General features: G+C 42.9%; 1 protein-coding gene across 1 annotated transcript; it reads left to right on the top strand.

The window, feature by feature from the left end:
• The first annotated feature begins 6,158 nt into the window (after window positions 1–6,158).
• On the top strand, window positions 6,159–17,747 carry nr1d2b (nuclear receptor subfamily 1, group D, member 2b). The gene is made up of 8 exons (XM_061741176.1): window positions 6,159–6,417; window positions 11,122–11,328; window positions 12,046–12,134; window positions 12,805–12,949; window positions 13,878–14,578; window positions 14,779–14,964; window positions 15,064–15,274; window positions 16,433–17,747. Exons 1-8 carry the CDS (start codon window positions 6,399–6,401, stop codon window positions 16,627–16,629), a joined length of 1,755 nt encoding a protein of 584 aa, XP_061597160.1. The 5' UTR covers window positions 6,159–6,398; the 3' UTR covers window positions 16,630–17,747.

Raw genomic sequence — 17,747 nt, 5'->3', positions numbered from 1 at the left:
TGTTCTTTTATCTATAAATGTACTCACTGTCAAAATATCCTACCTACAACTTTCAAAGATTACTTCCAGACTAACTCTCAAGTTCATGATTATAATACTAGACAATCAGACAATATTCATCCTCCCTTCAGGCGTACCACTCTTAGGGCCCGATTTACTAAAGGTTTGCGTGCGTAAAAACCTGTGCAAACTTGACAGCACCCGCAAACCAAAGTGCGAGCTGATCTACTAACGGCGTGCAAAGACGACTGCGTCTCTGAAATGCGCAAAATTGTACACGCAATTCAGTTAGTACTTTTGCCCTGATGAATAATCAATATGGGGCGTAACCGCCAGAGAGCGCTAAATACTGGGAGGGGAAGATGCAAATTGCTCCATTTACCACGCGCAATGAGATTTACCAAGCCTGAAAGTAATTGCGCGTATTGTGATTGCGTCTGTATTTAATACGTTCGAAAGGAAGATGCTAATCTGCTGCTGCCGTTATTGTGGCAAGGAGGCGACATCCAAAATCAAAGAATACGCAGAGAGAGAGTCTTTATTCTGCTGCATGCTATTTTAAAAATGGTTGCACAAGTTTTATTAAAGGCCACTTTTTCTTTAGTTCTCCGCCTTATATCTTGCCACCTTCTCTTATTGTGCCCCCCTCCACTCGCCCACAAGCAGGCCAAGCCTTTGTGCCAAAACTTTGTATTTTATTGATTATTTATCTTATTGAACGTGAAATCATCCTTCTTAAATTACATTTAATTAAAACCCGTGCTTATTAATCACAAAACACAGGTTAAACATCATGACCAAATCCGCTCCGACCCGCTGTGTCAGGATCAGCGCAGAGACTGCAGCTTCGCCTGAATTATGCTTCTGCGTTAAATCGACGGCCATATGATGGTCCCGTCTGTCACACATTTACTGTCAGTGTTTGCTATATAATATATAATATTTGCAATATACTGTGGACATCTGAATAAAAACTTAACTCATAAATAGATGAATCAAAGCGCTCTCCAGCTCTGTGTCTGATTGTCTTTTTCTCCTCAGATCATGCCGAGCACCGCCGGGTCACGCAAACCCGACCAATTAAATATTAAAATCAAATTCAGTCCTGTGGCCCGTTTTTCTGTGCCTAAAATTTAAATATGAAAAACCAGAAGTTTTTCCGTTTTTTGTGTTACCAACTGCATTTATTCTATTGCAGGTTTTCTCCGGTATAAAAGAGAATTTATACCTATTGCTATTGGCCTTGGGAAGCCTATAGCGCCGCCCAGAAGGGAGAGGGACAAACTCTTTTGACAGAGGGTGATCAGGACTGGTCAAGATGTCTTGTGCCTTATTCAGGACTTGACCTTCGTAGATGTCAGTCAGGGAGAGCTGCTGAGTGCCAATGATTTTACTGGCTGCTCTGACAATGTCCTGCATCCTCTTTTTGTTCTGCACTGTCAAGTTGCCATACCACAATACAATACAGAAAGTTAAAATTGATTCAATAAAAGACTTATAAAATAACACCATTAGTGTTTTCTCCACATTAAAAGTGTTCAATCTGCGCAGAAAATAAAGTCTTTGCAGGCCCTTTTTGCAAATGGCAGATGTATTGGGGTCATACTTCAGGTCCTTATCGATGATGGTGCCCAGATATTTATAACATATTGTCTGTCTCCATGGCAGCAGGAACCTCTCACCTGTTCTCGAACATCCTCCAAGGACAGAAAGTTGATAATACCTCTTCAAGGTTTCAGGAAACATGAACTGAGGTTGAAATGCATCAATGTGTGGGGGTGCACCCGAACCATGATTTCTGTTTGGATGAAGACAAGAATGCTGAAGTCCTTCCAGGTCATAGTAACTCTGAAGTACAGCGTGTCTGCGTGGGGGTAGCCCGGACAAGCCCATCCACCAGTCTCAGCTGTGCTCCTTTAAACTTCACCCAAATACTTTGCAAAGACGTCAACAAGGTTCAGAGAGAAATATAGTATGTTTGTTGTAATGCAGTAAATCTACTTTAGTAGTAAACAGTGGGGGGCCGTCAGGGCCAGCAAGGCCTTCTCTGCTGGCCTAACATAACCAGAAATCAGGATCATAATGAGTGCAGTCAAACGATTAAAAAAAGTGAGCGATTAATTAATGAAGATCTTTAATTAATTAATCTGATTAATCTCTTTTTTAATCTCACCTAAAAATTGCTTAGATAAGCCCTCAACTTGAGGTGTATTCCTTTATATTCATTACATTATTGTGGCAGATCAAAAGATTGATATATAACAAATAAAAGTGGCTTTATATTTTTTAACAGACTTGAGCAGATGCAGTCCTAACCATTTACATCCACTTGACAAGATCATTCGCTCTTGGTCGCAGACGTGCACATCTGCGGTGCTCTCCTCGAGTTTAGTTGCTGTGGCAACATCGTTGCTGTGGTAACATTGTTGCTGTGGCAATGTCGTTGCTGTGGTAACATCGTTGCCGCTAACGTTAGCTGTGGTTGCGCTCGCGACCGGGCGCTCTGCGTTTATGTGGCTAAACTTGAGCTGCTTCGGTGGTGAGCAAAGTCCTTTCTACAAAGACACATTCCACTACCTTTATCAAAGTTGCCATCGGGGTGTTTTAGAAATATAAATTCTCCGTTCACTGTACCGACAACTTTCACCTGCTCCTCCATACTCACCTCTCTCCTCCGCTACTCATGTTTAATTTGTTTTTATAATTTATTTCGTTCATATCAAATCCATAATAATGAACTAAAATGACAAATATACTGAAAATGGAACAAAAAAATGTTCTGCAGTGTATGTAATTAATCTGCCGCATCGGCGCGGCTGTGTGCTTGTACTCAAAGCAGCAGGTCACAGAAAGCCACGATACGTCACGTTTTTGACATGAAAAAGTTTTTTCACAAAGACACTTGTTTATTGTGTCGCTGTCGCCAAAGTTTGGCCGTCTTGTTAGTGTCTTTCTGATATTAAACTGCGATTTTGCAATTTATTGTACAATCTTGTTAAAACTTGGATATTCTTTTGTGGACTCATTTAATAAAACTTTTTAGAAAGATTATTTATGTATTTTTTTTATAGCTCAAATGTACCAGCAACAACAGGCCAAAAGCCTATAAGCCAGTTTTCTCATCTTTGTTTGAAGCTTTTTTTTCCAGATATGTTTTAATTGCTGATGCGGGCTTGTTGATTTTTAAAAGGCGCCGGATAACAGCCCATTTTGTACACAACTGAGGTGATGCAATGCCTAGTAGTGCTTAAGTGTGTTTCTAACTTCTCTCCAGTCCTGTTATAAACACTGGCATAATGAAAGGTATTTATTGACTGAGTTGGACATTACTGAAGGCCTAAGTGTGAAATGCAACGACTGCCACTGGTAAATCCACTTTAATTCGGGGGTCATCAGGATATCATTTCTGGCTGTTAGGTTTACAAGAAGTGGCTTTTTTTCCTCAATTTAGTTTTGAAGCTGGGAGACAAATAACTTTGCTCTGACACAAACACATGCAATTAAACAGAACCCATTTCAGAACAAGCATTTCCGCCTCCTCCTCCCAGACTGAGCTGGAAAATGGCTGTTCTGGTGGGGATGAGGTGCTGGAGGGGTTCTGAGGGGGGTGAGGGGGGTTAGGGGGGGCTGGGGCCCGGAGAACCCGCCAAACCCCCGGGGGGGGCCAATGTCAGACCCCCCAGGACCCAAACACCAGGTTACAGGGGGAGAGGAACCAGGACCGGATCTGGACCAGGTCTAAAGGTTTCTGGGGTCTGGAGGTTTCAGGGGTCCAGGACCGGGTCTGCAGGTTTTTAGGGGGCCGGGTCTGGAGGTTTCAGGAGGTTTCAAGGGACTGGGTCTGCAGGTTTTTAGGGGACCGGGTCTGCAGGTTTCAGGAGGTTTCAAGGGACCGGGTCTCCAGGTTTCAGGGGACTAGGACCGGGTCTCCAGGTTTCAGGGGACTAGGACCGGGGTCTGCAGGTTTCAACAAGTTTCAACCCCAGGCCTGGCTCCAGGGAGGGACCCCGGTGACGCCGATCGGGGCGACGTAACGGTCCTTTGGTTTTCTCCTCCATGATTGGCGTTGTGAACCCCTCTTAGTCTGGCCCGTCACCTAGGACCTGTTTGCCATGGGAGACCCTACCAGGGGCGTAATGCCCCAGACAACATAGCTCCTAGGATCACTCGGGCAACACAAACCCCTCCACCACAGTAAGGTGGTGGTTCAAGGAGGGGTTTTGACTCATTCACCTTAATTGGTGCAAATTAGCCCTTCTTCTGATTGGTCGATATCTGATAGTTCCTACTTTCTGCCATAACCTTTGAATGGTTTGATATAGAGAGTCGTGGGTGGTGTCATCCACTAAATGTCCAGGCCTGAAGAATCTACATGCAAGTCATCCAAGCGCTTCCACTGCAGCACGCCTGAACGTGCACAAGGGTGCGAGGGCCCGTTCATCGCTGCTTGCAGCTCTAATTTATTATTTTGTTATTCATATGCACCTTTTAATTCTTAGAGCACCTTGTTTTTTGTTTTTTGTATTCCTTACAAGAATCCCAATTTTTTATTTTTATTTTCCTTTCTTTTCATATTGCATTTAAATTGATATTTGTCCATTATCCTCTTTGAGAGTTTGTATATTTTTTTGTTAAAAAAATAAATAAAAAAAATAAACGGGGTCACGTGGTTGCACGCTGCAGAAGCGGGTCCTCCCCTCCATACACATATGAAAAATGGTTCAAATGTTATTTTGTTGTCTGAAAAATGGTTCAAATGTTATTTTATTGTCTGAAAAATTGTTCAAATATGTTATATTGTTATTTGAAAATTTTTAAATATGTTTTGTTGAAGAGAAAATATGTTTCTCTATTTTTCTTATTTTTGTGAAGGGGGGATATATATTGTTTTTCGGCACTACCTTGTTCTATATAGCTGATATAACATGAATTACTCCTATGTGGGATCAATAAAGTTCTTATTTTTGACATCTGAGAAAATTAAATATATTATATTTGGTGCTTAACTGTTTCCCAAGTATATTAATGCGCGTGTGAATGAATAAATGTACCAATGTATTGGTTTACAGCGCAGTCTTTCTAGGGATGGGAATCGAGAACCGGTTCTTGTTGAGAACCGGTTCTTGTTGAGAACCGGTTCCCAGTGTTTCAATTCCTTGGAATCGTTTGCCTTTTTCGCAAACGATTCCCTTATCGATCCCAATGGGCGCGAATGACGTCACCAAGCACGTTGCGCAACGTGCGCATTCGCGCCCAGCAGGAAAACACGGAGACAAAGTGGCATAAACGCTCGAAAGTTTGGTTACATTTTACCAAAAAGGACGACAACAGGGCGACAATTCTTGCAATGTGGACATTTCAATAAAGGGGGGAAACTGTTAGGACTCGGCCGGCTGATTCGCTGGGAGCGCAGAGTCAGCCGGCGTGTGGTAAGGCTGATTTATGGTTCTGCGTTACACCAACGCAGAGCCTACGGCGTAGGGTACGCGGCATCACGCACCGTACGGTGTACCCTACGCCGAGGGCTCTGCGTCGATTTAACGCGGAACCATAATTCATGCTTTAGAAGAGCTGCGCTCCGGCGGACAGCAGAGCTCTCCTGACAGCTGCAGCTCGTCAGCTCATCTATGGAGAAGTTAAAGAGCATCTACCGCTAGATTCTCCTTTCATCAAGGCAGGGAAGAGTATCAGGCCAGAATAGATGAATGTCACCAAGCAGGGACGAAGTTTGTTGTATTTTATTATTATTATTTTATATTAAATACATATTTTATATTACAAATAATTTTGTGGGGACCCCCTGGCACACCATCGAGGAGCCCAAGGCTGGGGGCGTCTTAAGACCTCACTTATATTTTTTTGTTCAAAGATATAAAACAAAGTTGATACTAAAATTGTTTGTTCTCATTTTTTCCAAATGAGAATCGATAAGAGAATCGATAAAGAATCGAATCGTTAAGCAAAAAAAAATCTTATCAATTCCCATCCCTCTTGCCTCATCCAATATGGCGGCGATGTTGACGTACGTCTCCATGGGGCGTCTATGCTCCCCTCCTCCCTTCTCCTCCCCTCCTCCTCGCATGAATGTTTTCCCGGTGGCCGCTGGTCGCAGACTAAAACTCACTGAGCCTCCGGCAGAGACAAAAGGAAGCCGCGCTTTTGGCGTTTCGTTGTCCGTTTGATACATTATTCTACATGTTTATTTAACCCCTGCAAAGTTAGTTACAGGTAGACTGTTTTTTTCCCAGTTTCCTTTAACCTGCCGTCATTGACAGTCTGCTTTGGCTGCAACGGCGGGTGTCTCAACAACCATCTCCAGTCAGCGACTCTTCAGTTGCTGAACCCTCACAAAACACGGCTTTAGCAGCGAGGTAGCAGCGGAGGACCGTCGACGGGACATGGAGTCGCACAAAGCTGGTAAGTGGGACTTAATAGGGGTGGGTTTAATGGTGTGCTCTCATCTAGCTAAGGCTTATGCCGCGTTCCATTTACCTCAGAAATCGGAACTGGGAACTGGGAAGGGCAGCCTTCTTGGAATGGTAACTCGGGGGTGGTGAAGCTTCTCCCACTTTCCCAGTAGGAAATCCCACTTCGAGGGGCGTTCCAGTTGAAAATTCCGACTGGGAACTAAGAAATTCCGACTTCCGAGGACAAATGGAACGCGGCATTAGAACACTATGTTTTATTTGAATACCACATAACAATAACCCATGGCTAGTTGCAATAAACAAGATGTCAAGTTTTAAAAGGAGACTGAAGCAGGCTGTAGTTCAGAAGGAAGTCATGATCGGTCATAGGTATATATTGTGATTATTGTGCAAATTGTATGTATATTATATATATTATAAATGTAATAGTAAATATATTCTAAATCACTGTAGGCTATGAGTGTATAGTTTAGAAGTATGAGTATATTATAATGGATGAGTATATTATGATATGTAATATATTTATACTACTATAAATAGAGGTATGGGTATATTATAAATTATAAAGTCGTTGCAAACTATTTTGCTCAAAAGTGGATACAGATCTGGTGATAGTAGCAAATATTTCTACTTAAGATGTGGATGCTTGTTTACTTAATCTTTTATTTTTGGTTCAATTTATTATTTCAGGAATTGTAGTGCATGTTTTTCACCCTCTTTTAGTTGGATTATTGTCATCTTTTGTATGTCTATGTGTGGACCCCAGGAAGAATAGTCTTCCCATGGTGAAGACTAATGGGGATCCTTTTTAATAAACACATAATAAACTAAAGGTGGGGTTATGATACTATGCTTATTATTTGAACCGTAGCTGAAACATACACGCGATGTGGGTTAGAGCTGCCCGCTCACATGGCCCGTCCTCACTAGCCATGTGCGCCTGTGTTTACGCTCCCCGCACGTCCTCGCTGATTGGCTGACGCTCCCCGCACGGCGCCGCTGATTGGCCGAGCGGCGCGGTGACGTAGTGGTTGCATAATTTGGCCCAGCAGGAGGACGCGGGTGTCGCCGCGGAGACACGTGAGGACGAGGTGACCCAGTTTCCCGGGAAAAACCCGCTCAACCACGTGGGGGCGCTTTTAAAAAAGATGTGCATTTTCATTAAAAAAAAAAAAAGAAAATATTTGATTCTAAAAAGAGGAATATATTAATTCAAGATCTTTTTATTGAAATTTTCACAAAGTAACAAAGGTGAAATGCTGAATGTTAATTACAAAGATTTTGAGTAGGCATGGGCATGTTGATCATAGCATACACCAGTCAGTGTACAAAATATAAAAAAACAATTAAACAGTATGAAAAGAAATAGAACAATAACAAAAACAAACTGCAGACCACACTAATCCCACATTCAATAATGTGAATACTAATCACAATATGAGGTCATTCTAACATCAAGATCAAAAGCCTGCACTAGGAATACGAAAGAAATATGAAGTATAGTTCACAGGGTCTGGAATGCTTCTAGAAAAGGTCCGCACACTTTCTGGAACTTATTTGATTGCTGAAGCGAGTATATAATTTTCTCCAGTTTTAAGCAGGACATGATGTCTTCCAGCCATTGTGCACGAGTAGGAGGGAAGGGATCCTTCCAAAGAGGAATATATTAACTTTAGATATTGATTTAGACACCTTTTTTGTTTTAGAACATAAGTATTAAAAATAATGATATACTTCCGTGTTACATTTGAGGAAAAAAAGCTGACAGGACAATCATAAGCATTTGATCACAAGCAACAATCATATTAAAACATTTCCCAGAAAGTGATAAAACCAAATATAATTTAATAACAAGATGTGCAATATCATATGTGCAAAATCTGCCAGTCTACCTCACACACACTCTACCTGCTTTTTTGCACTGTTTCTTTCAATCTACTGTACATACTGCTCATATTTCTGTAATTATACATATTTTATATATATTTTTTGTATTTTTTTATATATTTTTTACTTTTTAGTCTTTTTACCCCTCCCTTGCATGTGTGTGCTAAGTGTACTGCTGCCAACAAAATAAGTTTCCCCACTGAGGGAGAAAATAAAGGATTATATTATCTTATCTTAATTTGAACCGACTTTTCACCGCATCAAAAGATACATTAATATATGTTGTACTTATTTTATAGCCATGTTTAAAAAAAAAAAAAAAAAGGCAACAAAATTGTTAATTCCACATATTCAACATTTATTTTCATTTCATCTCAGTTGGACATTTCATAAATAACATGTACAACAATGCAGGGGATTTTTAACTTCATTTCGTGCCTCTTTTTTTCTCATCGTATTTATAACAGGATGCGTTCTTGACGGGCGTGTGAGATGATTACAATTGATGTTTTCTACCTCCTGTTACATCTGATTTGGTCTGCATGTAATGTGGAAATATGTGGAAAACAAAAGTTAAAACCAAGATGTATGTTGAATTATAACTAAGCCTGAACTCTGCCTTTTTATAATGGGATTCAGCTTAAGATCCACTGGTGGGAGGGCTGTAAATGTGAGTGGGATGGGCCGGCCTACACATACCACACACGCCCATGTCAAGCTGACATTATGTAATGGCTGTTACTTAATCATTGAAACTGCCAAAGAAAGAAATCAGGTCAGCCTGTGTGGAAGGAGTCAGCGGTAGCGACGGCAGCTCGGCTGTTCGCCTCTCACTTACCCATGAAGATGCTGCGTTTGCATCACTGGGGCTTTGCTCCCCACCGGCGACGGCCTGCAGCCGCTGCAGGAGTTTAATGTGGATGAAGGCAGTAGAGATTGCAGGGACACGGCTCCAGTTATGATGGTCTGACTGCGAGAAGAGCGCCACCCACAGAAAGGGTGGAGGCTTCACAGCAGAGACTGTAAATTAATGATTTAGAAAAGCTGTCATGGATAAGAAGAAAATGATTTTTTTCTCTAAGACATGCCTACAACAGCTGATGTGCTATTAAATACACTTCATCCATTACAATGATCTGGATTTTAACACATATTCATTTTAGGGCTGGGCGATTTTGGACAAAAATAAAATCCCGATTTTTTTTTTTCTCTGAAAACCCGATTTTCGAATTTTTTTTGTAAAACTACAAAAGACAATGGAATAAATTGTTTCAAATATTTTATCTTTATTTTAAAGAAAAATAGCAAACAAATTTCCCTATTGGGAATGAAGTGCAATTGAAAGATACTGTAAATCCTCCTTGAGTTTAGTAGTGACAACATTTACAATTTTCTTGACCAAACAAAGATGAGTAGACGAGCTCTGTCTGTAATGCAGCCAGCTTTTCCTTTTTTTAACATCGATTGTGATTAATAAATCCGATTTAGATTTAAAATCGATTAATCGCACAGCCCTAATTCATTTGGATTTCAAAAGAGTTAAATGTTGGCCGTTTTTGGTGGAGATGTAGGAGGCTGGGGATTGGAGTTGGCTGGTGCCGGTGTAGACTTTGAAAAATCAAAATGAGATAAATAACATTGATTAAAGTGAATTACAGTTAATATTGTACTTATAAATAAGACATTGAATGCAGCAGACTGGTTCTGAGCTAGTTTCAGTCTGCAGCGGTAGCTCGGGCCTTGTCCTTTTCTCCTACATTGGTTTGGATGCTTTCGTACTTGAAGAATTTCTGCTTGTAATTTAGCTGCTGGTAGATCTTGTTAACGACAGATGATGTGATCCTGGATGTTGCTATGAAGACACGTGTCTCTGCAGCTGTACATCAATCTGTTAGCTGCAGGTTCATGTGCTTTGAGACCCGTGTCACGTGCTGATGTTGCACGAGGAGCTGTCATCAGTTCGTTTGTCTCAACAGCACATTCATGATCTCTGCAGGTTCAGCCACATCTTTCTCTGCCACAGAACAGTTTAACCAGCTTCAACTTCTGATTTATTCTTGACTCACGTGGCAGCAATATAATTTCACTTTGAAGATTAATGCTCTGCTTAATTAAATATGGAGCAGGAAGCGGTGAGTGCACCAGTTTAGAATATCGTGGAAGGCTTTTCCCGCAGCCACTAAAGAACCAAGAAATGGATTTGTCCAATCCATGGTTAGAATAACTGGAGGAAGAATAACCAGGATGTTTGAGACCAGAAACACTTAATCCAACACCTCAAACAGCATCACCTTGCTGAACAGTGTTATGAAGCGATCAAAGACTGAAAGCAGCCTGCAGCCTCCGCCATAATTCATGGTGATTAAGTTGAAGTCTGCAGCTGATTAGAGTTCTAAGAAAGAAAATCAGAAACAGACTGAAGGGGGCGCTAATGTCAAGGAAGAAAAATAAATATTGAAAGTCTGGGTCTCTGGAAAGTGCCTAAAGACAACTTATGTGTAACAGACATTATATGAATAAAAATAAAGTAATTTTGAATCGAACAATTGATAAATCATTGGCATCAATACTGAAACCAGAAACGACCTAAAGTTAATTATGCTAAGATAGATTTAAAAATGCCAGTTCTTATATTTTTGCCGGACTGTGGAACCCTGGGGGGGAAGAAGGAAGGTAGCATGGGTGGGAGATGCATTACTTTGTGAGAAGAAAGATAAGAAATCTGGGGAATATCAGCGTCTGCATCTTGCCAAGTTTTGAGTTTTGCTCATGGAGCTCATGGTTCCTCCCCTCTCTTTCCCACCAGGGGGCGTCATAGCCTACATCCGCTCATCCAGCTCCTCCTCCAGCCCCGAGTCCTGCCACAGCGAATCCTCCAACGGCAGCTACCAGTCGTCCTCTCCTCCCCGCGGCTCCTCGCCCAGCGGGAACCCGCCGGCCGAGCCCTCGCTGGCCGTCAGCAGCACGCAGAAGAGCGGGCTCTCCTCGTCCTCGGGGAGATGCAGCATCACAAGTAATACAGACGCTCTCACACGCTTCAGCACGGTGCTGATAAAGTTCTGTTTCTGTGCAGCTCCTTGGAGAACGCTAGCTTTAAGAATTAGAAGCAGACCTAAAGAAATAATTAAATACACATCAAATGTATTATTCTGATTATTATTATTTGTAATTATTTTTGTTGTTTGCCTCCAATTTGCATTTTTTTATTTTTTTTATTTTAATATATCTTTTTATTTCACAATCATTTTCAAAATTCACATTTTCACATTCACGATTTCTATTCTACCCACATTCCTACCCCCTCCATAATTGCCCTAGGGGAAAAATAAAACAACAAAACAAAACCATACAAACATACATATAAGGCACAAGTTGGAAAATAGAGATACTCATTGGTCCCCTTTGGAAAAATTATCCAGTTTTGAAAATAATGGAAACCAAAATTCTTGAAAAATATGACCACGGTTGTTTTTTTCCAAAGTTAATTTTTCCAATGATAAAAAAACTGAAATTTGATTAAAAAAAAACTTGAAAGTTGGAGGGGAATCATCTTTCCAAAGTAAAAGTATGCATTTCTTAGCGAAGTATGTGATCATAATTAATATCCTGCAACTGCCAAGTTGCATTTTTAACCTTATTTTGGTTAAAGGTTCCTTAAAGTTGATGTTGATAGCTTCCATACGCAGAACAGCGTGCTGAGCTGCATGGATGTTTTTCTTCTGCCCATCAGAACTCAACGGCCTGGTGCTCCTGTGTAAGGTGTGCGGTGACGTGGCCTCCGGCTTCCACTACGGCGTGCACGCCTGCGAGGGCTGCAAGGTGAGAACCACACTCGCCCACCCAGGGCACTGAGGGAACGTCACACTCCCCCACATCTTACCTCATGTTGCTCTGTGGCCTAATTATGTATGGCCTAAAAATGCAAATAATATGGTCCCAAGCACTCGAACAGACTTGGTAAATCGGCCTTTTCCTTTTATGCACCGCAAGCTTGGAATGAGCTACAACACATACTCAACTTGAAATATTTACCTTCTCTTAATATGTTCAAACATATGTTAAAATCAGTTTTCACAGAACAATATCATTGTTTTTAATCAAGTGTCATTATTTGTCATGAATTCATGAATTTAGCTTTCTGATCCTTGTATGTTTTATGTTTTTTTGTTTCTTGTTTTGATATTTTTTTATTTTTTTGTAAAGTTACTTGTCCTTGTATGTATTTTCTTTTATATGAAACTGAATTTATTTTTCTGCTGCCATCTTGACCAGGACTCCCTGGCAGAAGAGATATTGTATCTCAATGGGACTTTCCTGGATAAATAAAGGATCAATAAAAATAAAATAAAAATTAACAGTGGGGAGCAGCTCAGACACGCAAACACACGTGTCCGGCTGACATGACTATGATGTTTTAGTGACCTATAGAGCTGCAAAGGGCTGTTGACACCCCGGAGTAACATGCCCCTCCCTCTGTGCCGGCCCACAGGGCTTCTTCAGGAGGAGCATCCAGCAGAACATCCAGTACAAGAAGTGCCTTAAGAATGAGACTTGTCCCATCATGAGAATCAACCGCAACCGCTGCCAGCAGTGTCGCTTCAAGAAATGCCTCCTGGTGGGGATGTCCCGGGACTGTGAGTATCTGCACCCAAAGTGTCCTTCCAATAGCACAGTTATGAAGAAAGCTTATTAGTTTTCCTTTCTTAAGGACACTTTCAATTTAGTCCTATATTTATCTGTTGAGAAACGTGCACAAAGCCTTAGTGTCGGGTTCATCAACCACATTTTTTTGCTGGGAGAAACTTGCTCTGCCAAAAAATGAATGAGGAAGAATGACTGAGGTTCTGAAAACTGCATCTGAACAGACCACAAGATCTCTGGAACAATGTCTGATGGACATCAAGCCTTCTGTCCGTGTGAAGGCAGTTCAGGGCCGGTAACAGGACCTGAGCTCTGAGTCAACCGGGAGGAACCGGCCAGGTGTGACACCAGCTGTCCAACAGCTGTGGTTGAAATTAGGTCATGCAGCGGGACAGTGTCCCCACTACACTAATAAATCTACATTAGAAATCCTGAAACGTTAATGAATCAAGGTTTTGGAACGACTTGGTCGAAGTCCAGACCTCTACCCGACTGAAATGCTGCGTTGGGAGCTGAAGACGCCCGTAAATATACGTGAGAACAAAACCCTCGGGGAACTGAAGCAGCAAGGATGGGACAGGCAACGCTAAAGTTAGCCTGCCAGATGCTCCAGTTTGAGCGTACTTAGTATTAGTTGTTTTTTGTTTCTTTTTGAGTTCATTTTTGTTGAGGAAAGTAAAGCCACAGTGGAAATATCAGTGTGGAGGTTAATCTGAGGTTATATCTTCCTAATATTGAGCTCAACTAGGATACGTTGATACCAACGTTTGCACATGGTTGTATGTGGTTTCTTTATTGAAACAAATCAACATCACTGTGATGCAGTCAGGGAATGAGGTAGAAATGAAAGATTTGCCTTCGTTTCCAACATCCCAGTAAAGGTGACTTCTGCTGAAACGGTTCTCTCTATTTTCTGCTCAGCTGTGCGCTTCGGTCGCATTCCAAAGCGGGAGAAGCAGCGCATGCTGCTGGAGATGCAGAGTGCCATGAACAACATGATGAACAACGAGCACCTGCAGAATCAGTCCCTGTCCGTGGGGGCGGCCCCGCCGCCCGGCCCCGCCCAACCTACCTCTGAGGAGGCCGGCTCCGGCTCCGGCTCCGCCTCCTCGCCCTCGTCTTCGCCACACTCCAGCCAGTCGGACTCCAGCTCGGACCCCCGGCCCGGCACGTCCATGGACACCAGCTCCAGCTCTGGTTCCCCCAGCGCCTCGGACAGCAGCGAGGAGGAGGTGATCGGCTCGGTGACCCGGGCCCACCAGGAGACATTCATGTACAACCAGGAGCAGATTAGCCTCACCGCTGAGCATCCACGCACCCCCCCTCTGAACAACGGGGCCACAAACCCCCCCACTCACTTCCTGACAGAGCAGGGCCAGGACTCCTGGAACCGCCACAACAACCTGGTCACCGAGACGCTGCACAAACCCCCCTCCATCCTCGGCCCTCAGCACCGGGAGGACAACGGCCCCGACCAGTGTCCGTTCAGACATTTCCAGAACCCGTCGGCCAGCCACTGTCCCACCTACATCCACGGAGCTGCCGGAGCGCCGTGCGCAAAGGGCGGGGCCCCCCGAGCCCACGGTGGCCCCGGGTGGAGAGGAGGGAACAGGATGCACCTGGTAAGACGCGCGCTGATGTTCAGCATGAATCTCCAAGAAGAGGCTGCACTCTTTCACTGTTTTGCTGTTAATAACAATGATCGTGTGAGCCTGACAGCGTAATGTTTGAGTTTAGTCATTGAAATGCCAGAAAAAGAAGCGGGCTGATGTCCGTTTAAAGCTTGTACTGTCCTGAGCGCCGTCTGGACGTCTGTGCCTAGGTCTGCCCCATGAACACGTGTCCCTACGTGGACCCGCAGAAGTCCGGCCACCAGGTGTGGGAGGAGTTCTCCCACAGCTTCACCCCGGCCGTCCGGGAGGTGGTGGAGTTTGCCAAAAAGATCCCCGGCTTCAGAGACCTGTCGCAGCACGACCAGGTCAGCCTCCTGAAGGCGGGCACCTTCGAGGTACGTGCTCTTTCTTTCCCTTTTGTAAATGTATTTCTGCATGAAGCTGACGCCTGAGATCTGGTGTGGGAGTGTAAGCGGCACTGCTGTGTCTCGCAGGTGCTCGTCGTTCGCTTCGCCTCTCTGTTTGACGTGAAGGACCGCGCCGTCACTTTTCTTGGAGGGAAGAAGTACAGCGTGGACTCTCTGAGGGCCATGGGCTCCGGGGACCTCCTCAACTCCATGTTTGACTTCAGCGAAAAGCTGATGAATCTGGGCCTCAGCGACGAGGAGATGAGCCTCTTCACTGCCGTGGTTCTGGTCTCTGCAGGTGGGTCAGCACGTAGTTATCTAAATATTCCTGTTGGTGGTTTCAACTGTGGACTCAGCGCTTCATGCTGGAGGAGTGGGAGGAGTCTCAGACTGTATCAGCCCTGTTTGGGACTAGGCCTGTGTTGAAAAAAATCGATTCTTTCCGAATCTAAGATTCTAAATCGATTCTCATTATAATTCCTAAAAATATTTATTTTTTTTTTGTTTTTTTTTTTTTCATCATTACGTTACAACTTTGGTATTTTTTTTTGTTTATGCCCTAAAAAGGAATGTTTTGTTGGACACTGCAATAACTGGTGCCATGTTCTTGCCTTTAAATATGTTTAAAGGTATGAAAACATTAAAGTTTTCAGTTATAATTGCATTATTGTCTATATTTCTTTGCTTCTTGGGGTTACACTTGAAAAAAAGCCTAAAAACCAAATTCTCATAAATGGGGGAAAAATAAAACCGATTTCATCCGTCTCTGTTTGCTGCCCTGGATCTGTTTGATAATTCTGCCCCATGATGTTTCTGAAAGCAGTTCTATCAGCATTCTGGGAGGTGATTGGTCCTTACAGCATCATTAGCTGCCAATACTTGCTGTTGAATCTCAATATAATACTAGTATTAATATGTTGTATAACTACAGTCATATAATTCATGCAACAGCTCAAAAAACATTTTTAATAACACTAACCCAAATCGATATCGGAATCAAATCAAATCTTGATAATCAATTCTAAATCTTAAGAATCGGAATGGAATCGATTCTTGACATTTGAATCCATCCCCAGCCCTAATTGGGACCCATGCCAGACTTGGTCCATAGAAAGCTTTTTCAATAACATCAATTTCACACAGAGTCATCCATTTTTATATTAAAAAAAATTTATAGAATTATATTTATATTAAACGCCCATCCCAAATAAAGGCCGGGTCAAACATTGGTTTTCTGGTGGCCCAAAAAAATATTCTACCGCATTCAAATATGGCCTACCTAAACACAAACAAATAACTTTAAATGATTTGAAAAGTGTGGGACTATTTATTTAGTTTTAGAGGGACCTCACTGATGAGGTGCGTGGGAGCTGCTCGGAGCCGTCCTCCTGCAGAGCTCATGTTCCTTGTGCTTTCCTCCTGTCCTAACGCTGCGTCCCACCTCTGTCCCTGGCAGATCGCTCCGGGATCGAGAACGTGAACTCCGTGGAGGCCCTGCAGGAGACCCTGATCCGGGCCCTGCGGAGCCTCATCACCAGGAACCACCCCAACGAGTCGGCCATCTTCACCAAGCTGCTGCTCAAGCTGCCCGACCTGCGCTCGCTCAACAACATGCACTCGGAGCAGCTGCTGGGCTTCAACGTCCATTCCTGAACTCTCCACGCTCCAGTATTTTCCAGAACTTCAGACGGACCAAAATGAAAATCTGGAGGCTCCGTGAAGCGGCAGATCTGCTTTCCCCCCCCGCTCGACACCTGTGCACGTCACCACTCCACCCCCGGGTGTTTCAGGCCGTGCGTGTGCATGTGCAGAGCGGGGCGGGCTGTGAAATGTTCCCGTACTGTAAGGCGTGCCAGCCACCGTGATAGTGATGCGTACATGCAGACACATGTTGTACAGGTTTCTAGTGTTTGTGTGTAGCAGCTGTGCAAATGTTAGAAGCACTTTTCCGTCAAATGTGTACTTGTAGTGCAATACGTGACTTTGTTTTAGTTTTTAAAGCTGCTTTTCCCAGTGGCTTACATAAATCTTAATGACTGAATCTAAAGATAGCGGTGAGGAAAAGAAACAACAGAAGATGGCGAGTGTGAGCTCCCTCGCAGAAGAATCTTTAAGCAGTTTCACTTGAATTATCTGGGAAGCAAGTTCTTATTTTATACTTATGCAGTAGTACATACATACTCTGTGTTCTCGCCGCATTCTCTCCTGTTCCGGCGAATGGTTTAGGCGTTGCCATAAATTAGCTGTACCAATGCCAGATTTCCTCCCTCAATAAGATCAGCAGAGATCAGGACTGGCACTGAAACGTTGGACCTGTTTGAACTGCCGTCTTAACTGTTTCAGGTGGTGCAGTTGTCTGGACGTCCACTGAAGCTCCGCCCTGCGTGAACACTTTCTGTTTTACAATACTGTACATACAAGCTGAGTGTTGAGGCTAGTTGCTACGACGATTCCACATAACGTATGATTGTAATATCATGGAAGTGATTGTAATATAAAAATGTAAGCTGAGTTGAAGTTGCTGTCATTCAAGCTTATTTTGCGGTGTATATTTTCTTTCTTTCTTTTCTTGAGTCCAGACTTTCTGGCCTTTTAATAATCGGAGCTTCTGTTATTGTGTTAACAGTTGTGACGTGTGGGTCTATTCTCTGAAAAGATTGCTTGTTTTCTCTCTATAGACAAAGAGAAGGATTAAATACAAAAATACTATGATAGCTGTATAGATGAACATCTATATAAATAAATTTTATAAATGCAGCGGTTTCAATTCA

The sequence above is a fragment of the Cololabis saira genome, chromosome 15 (genome assembly GCF_033807715.1).
Source record: "Cololabis saira isolate AMF1-May2022 chromosome 15, fColSai1.1, whole genome shotgun sequence".
Lineage (NCBI taxonomy): Eukaryota > Metazoa > Chordata > Actinopteri > Beloniformes > Belonidae > Cololabis > Cololabis saira.
Note: the sequence above shows the minus strand (reverse complement) of the source record. Positions and strands in the feature narration are given on the sequence as shown.

Bases quoted from the DNA above. Each gene is read 5' to 3' on its own strand.
- nr1d2b (XM_061741176.1), top strand. The intron at 12,135-12,804 runs GTGAGAACCACA...GCCGGCCCACAG, and splicing joins ACGCCTGCGAGGGCTGCAAG to GGCTTCTTCAGGAGGAGCAT. The intron at 12,950-13,877 runs GTGAGTATCTGC...TTTTCTGCTCAG, and splicing joins GGTGGGGATGTCCCGGGACT to CTGTGCGCTTCGGTCGCATT.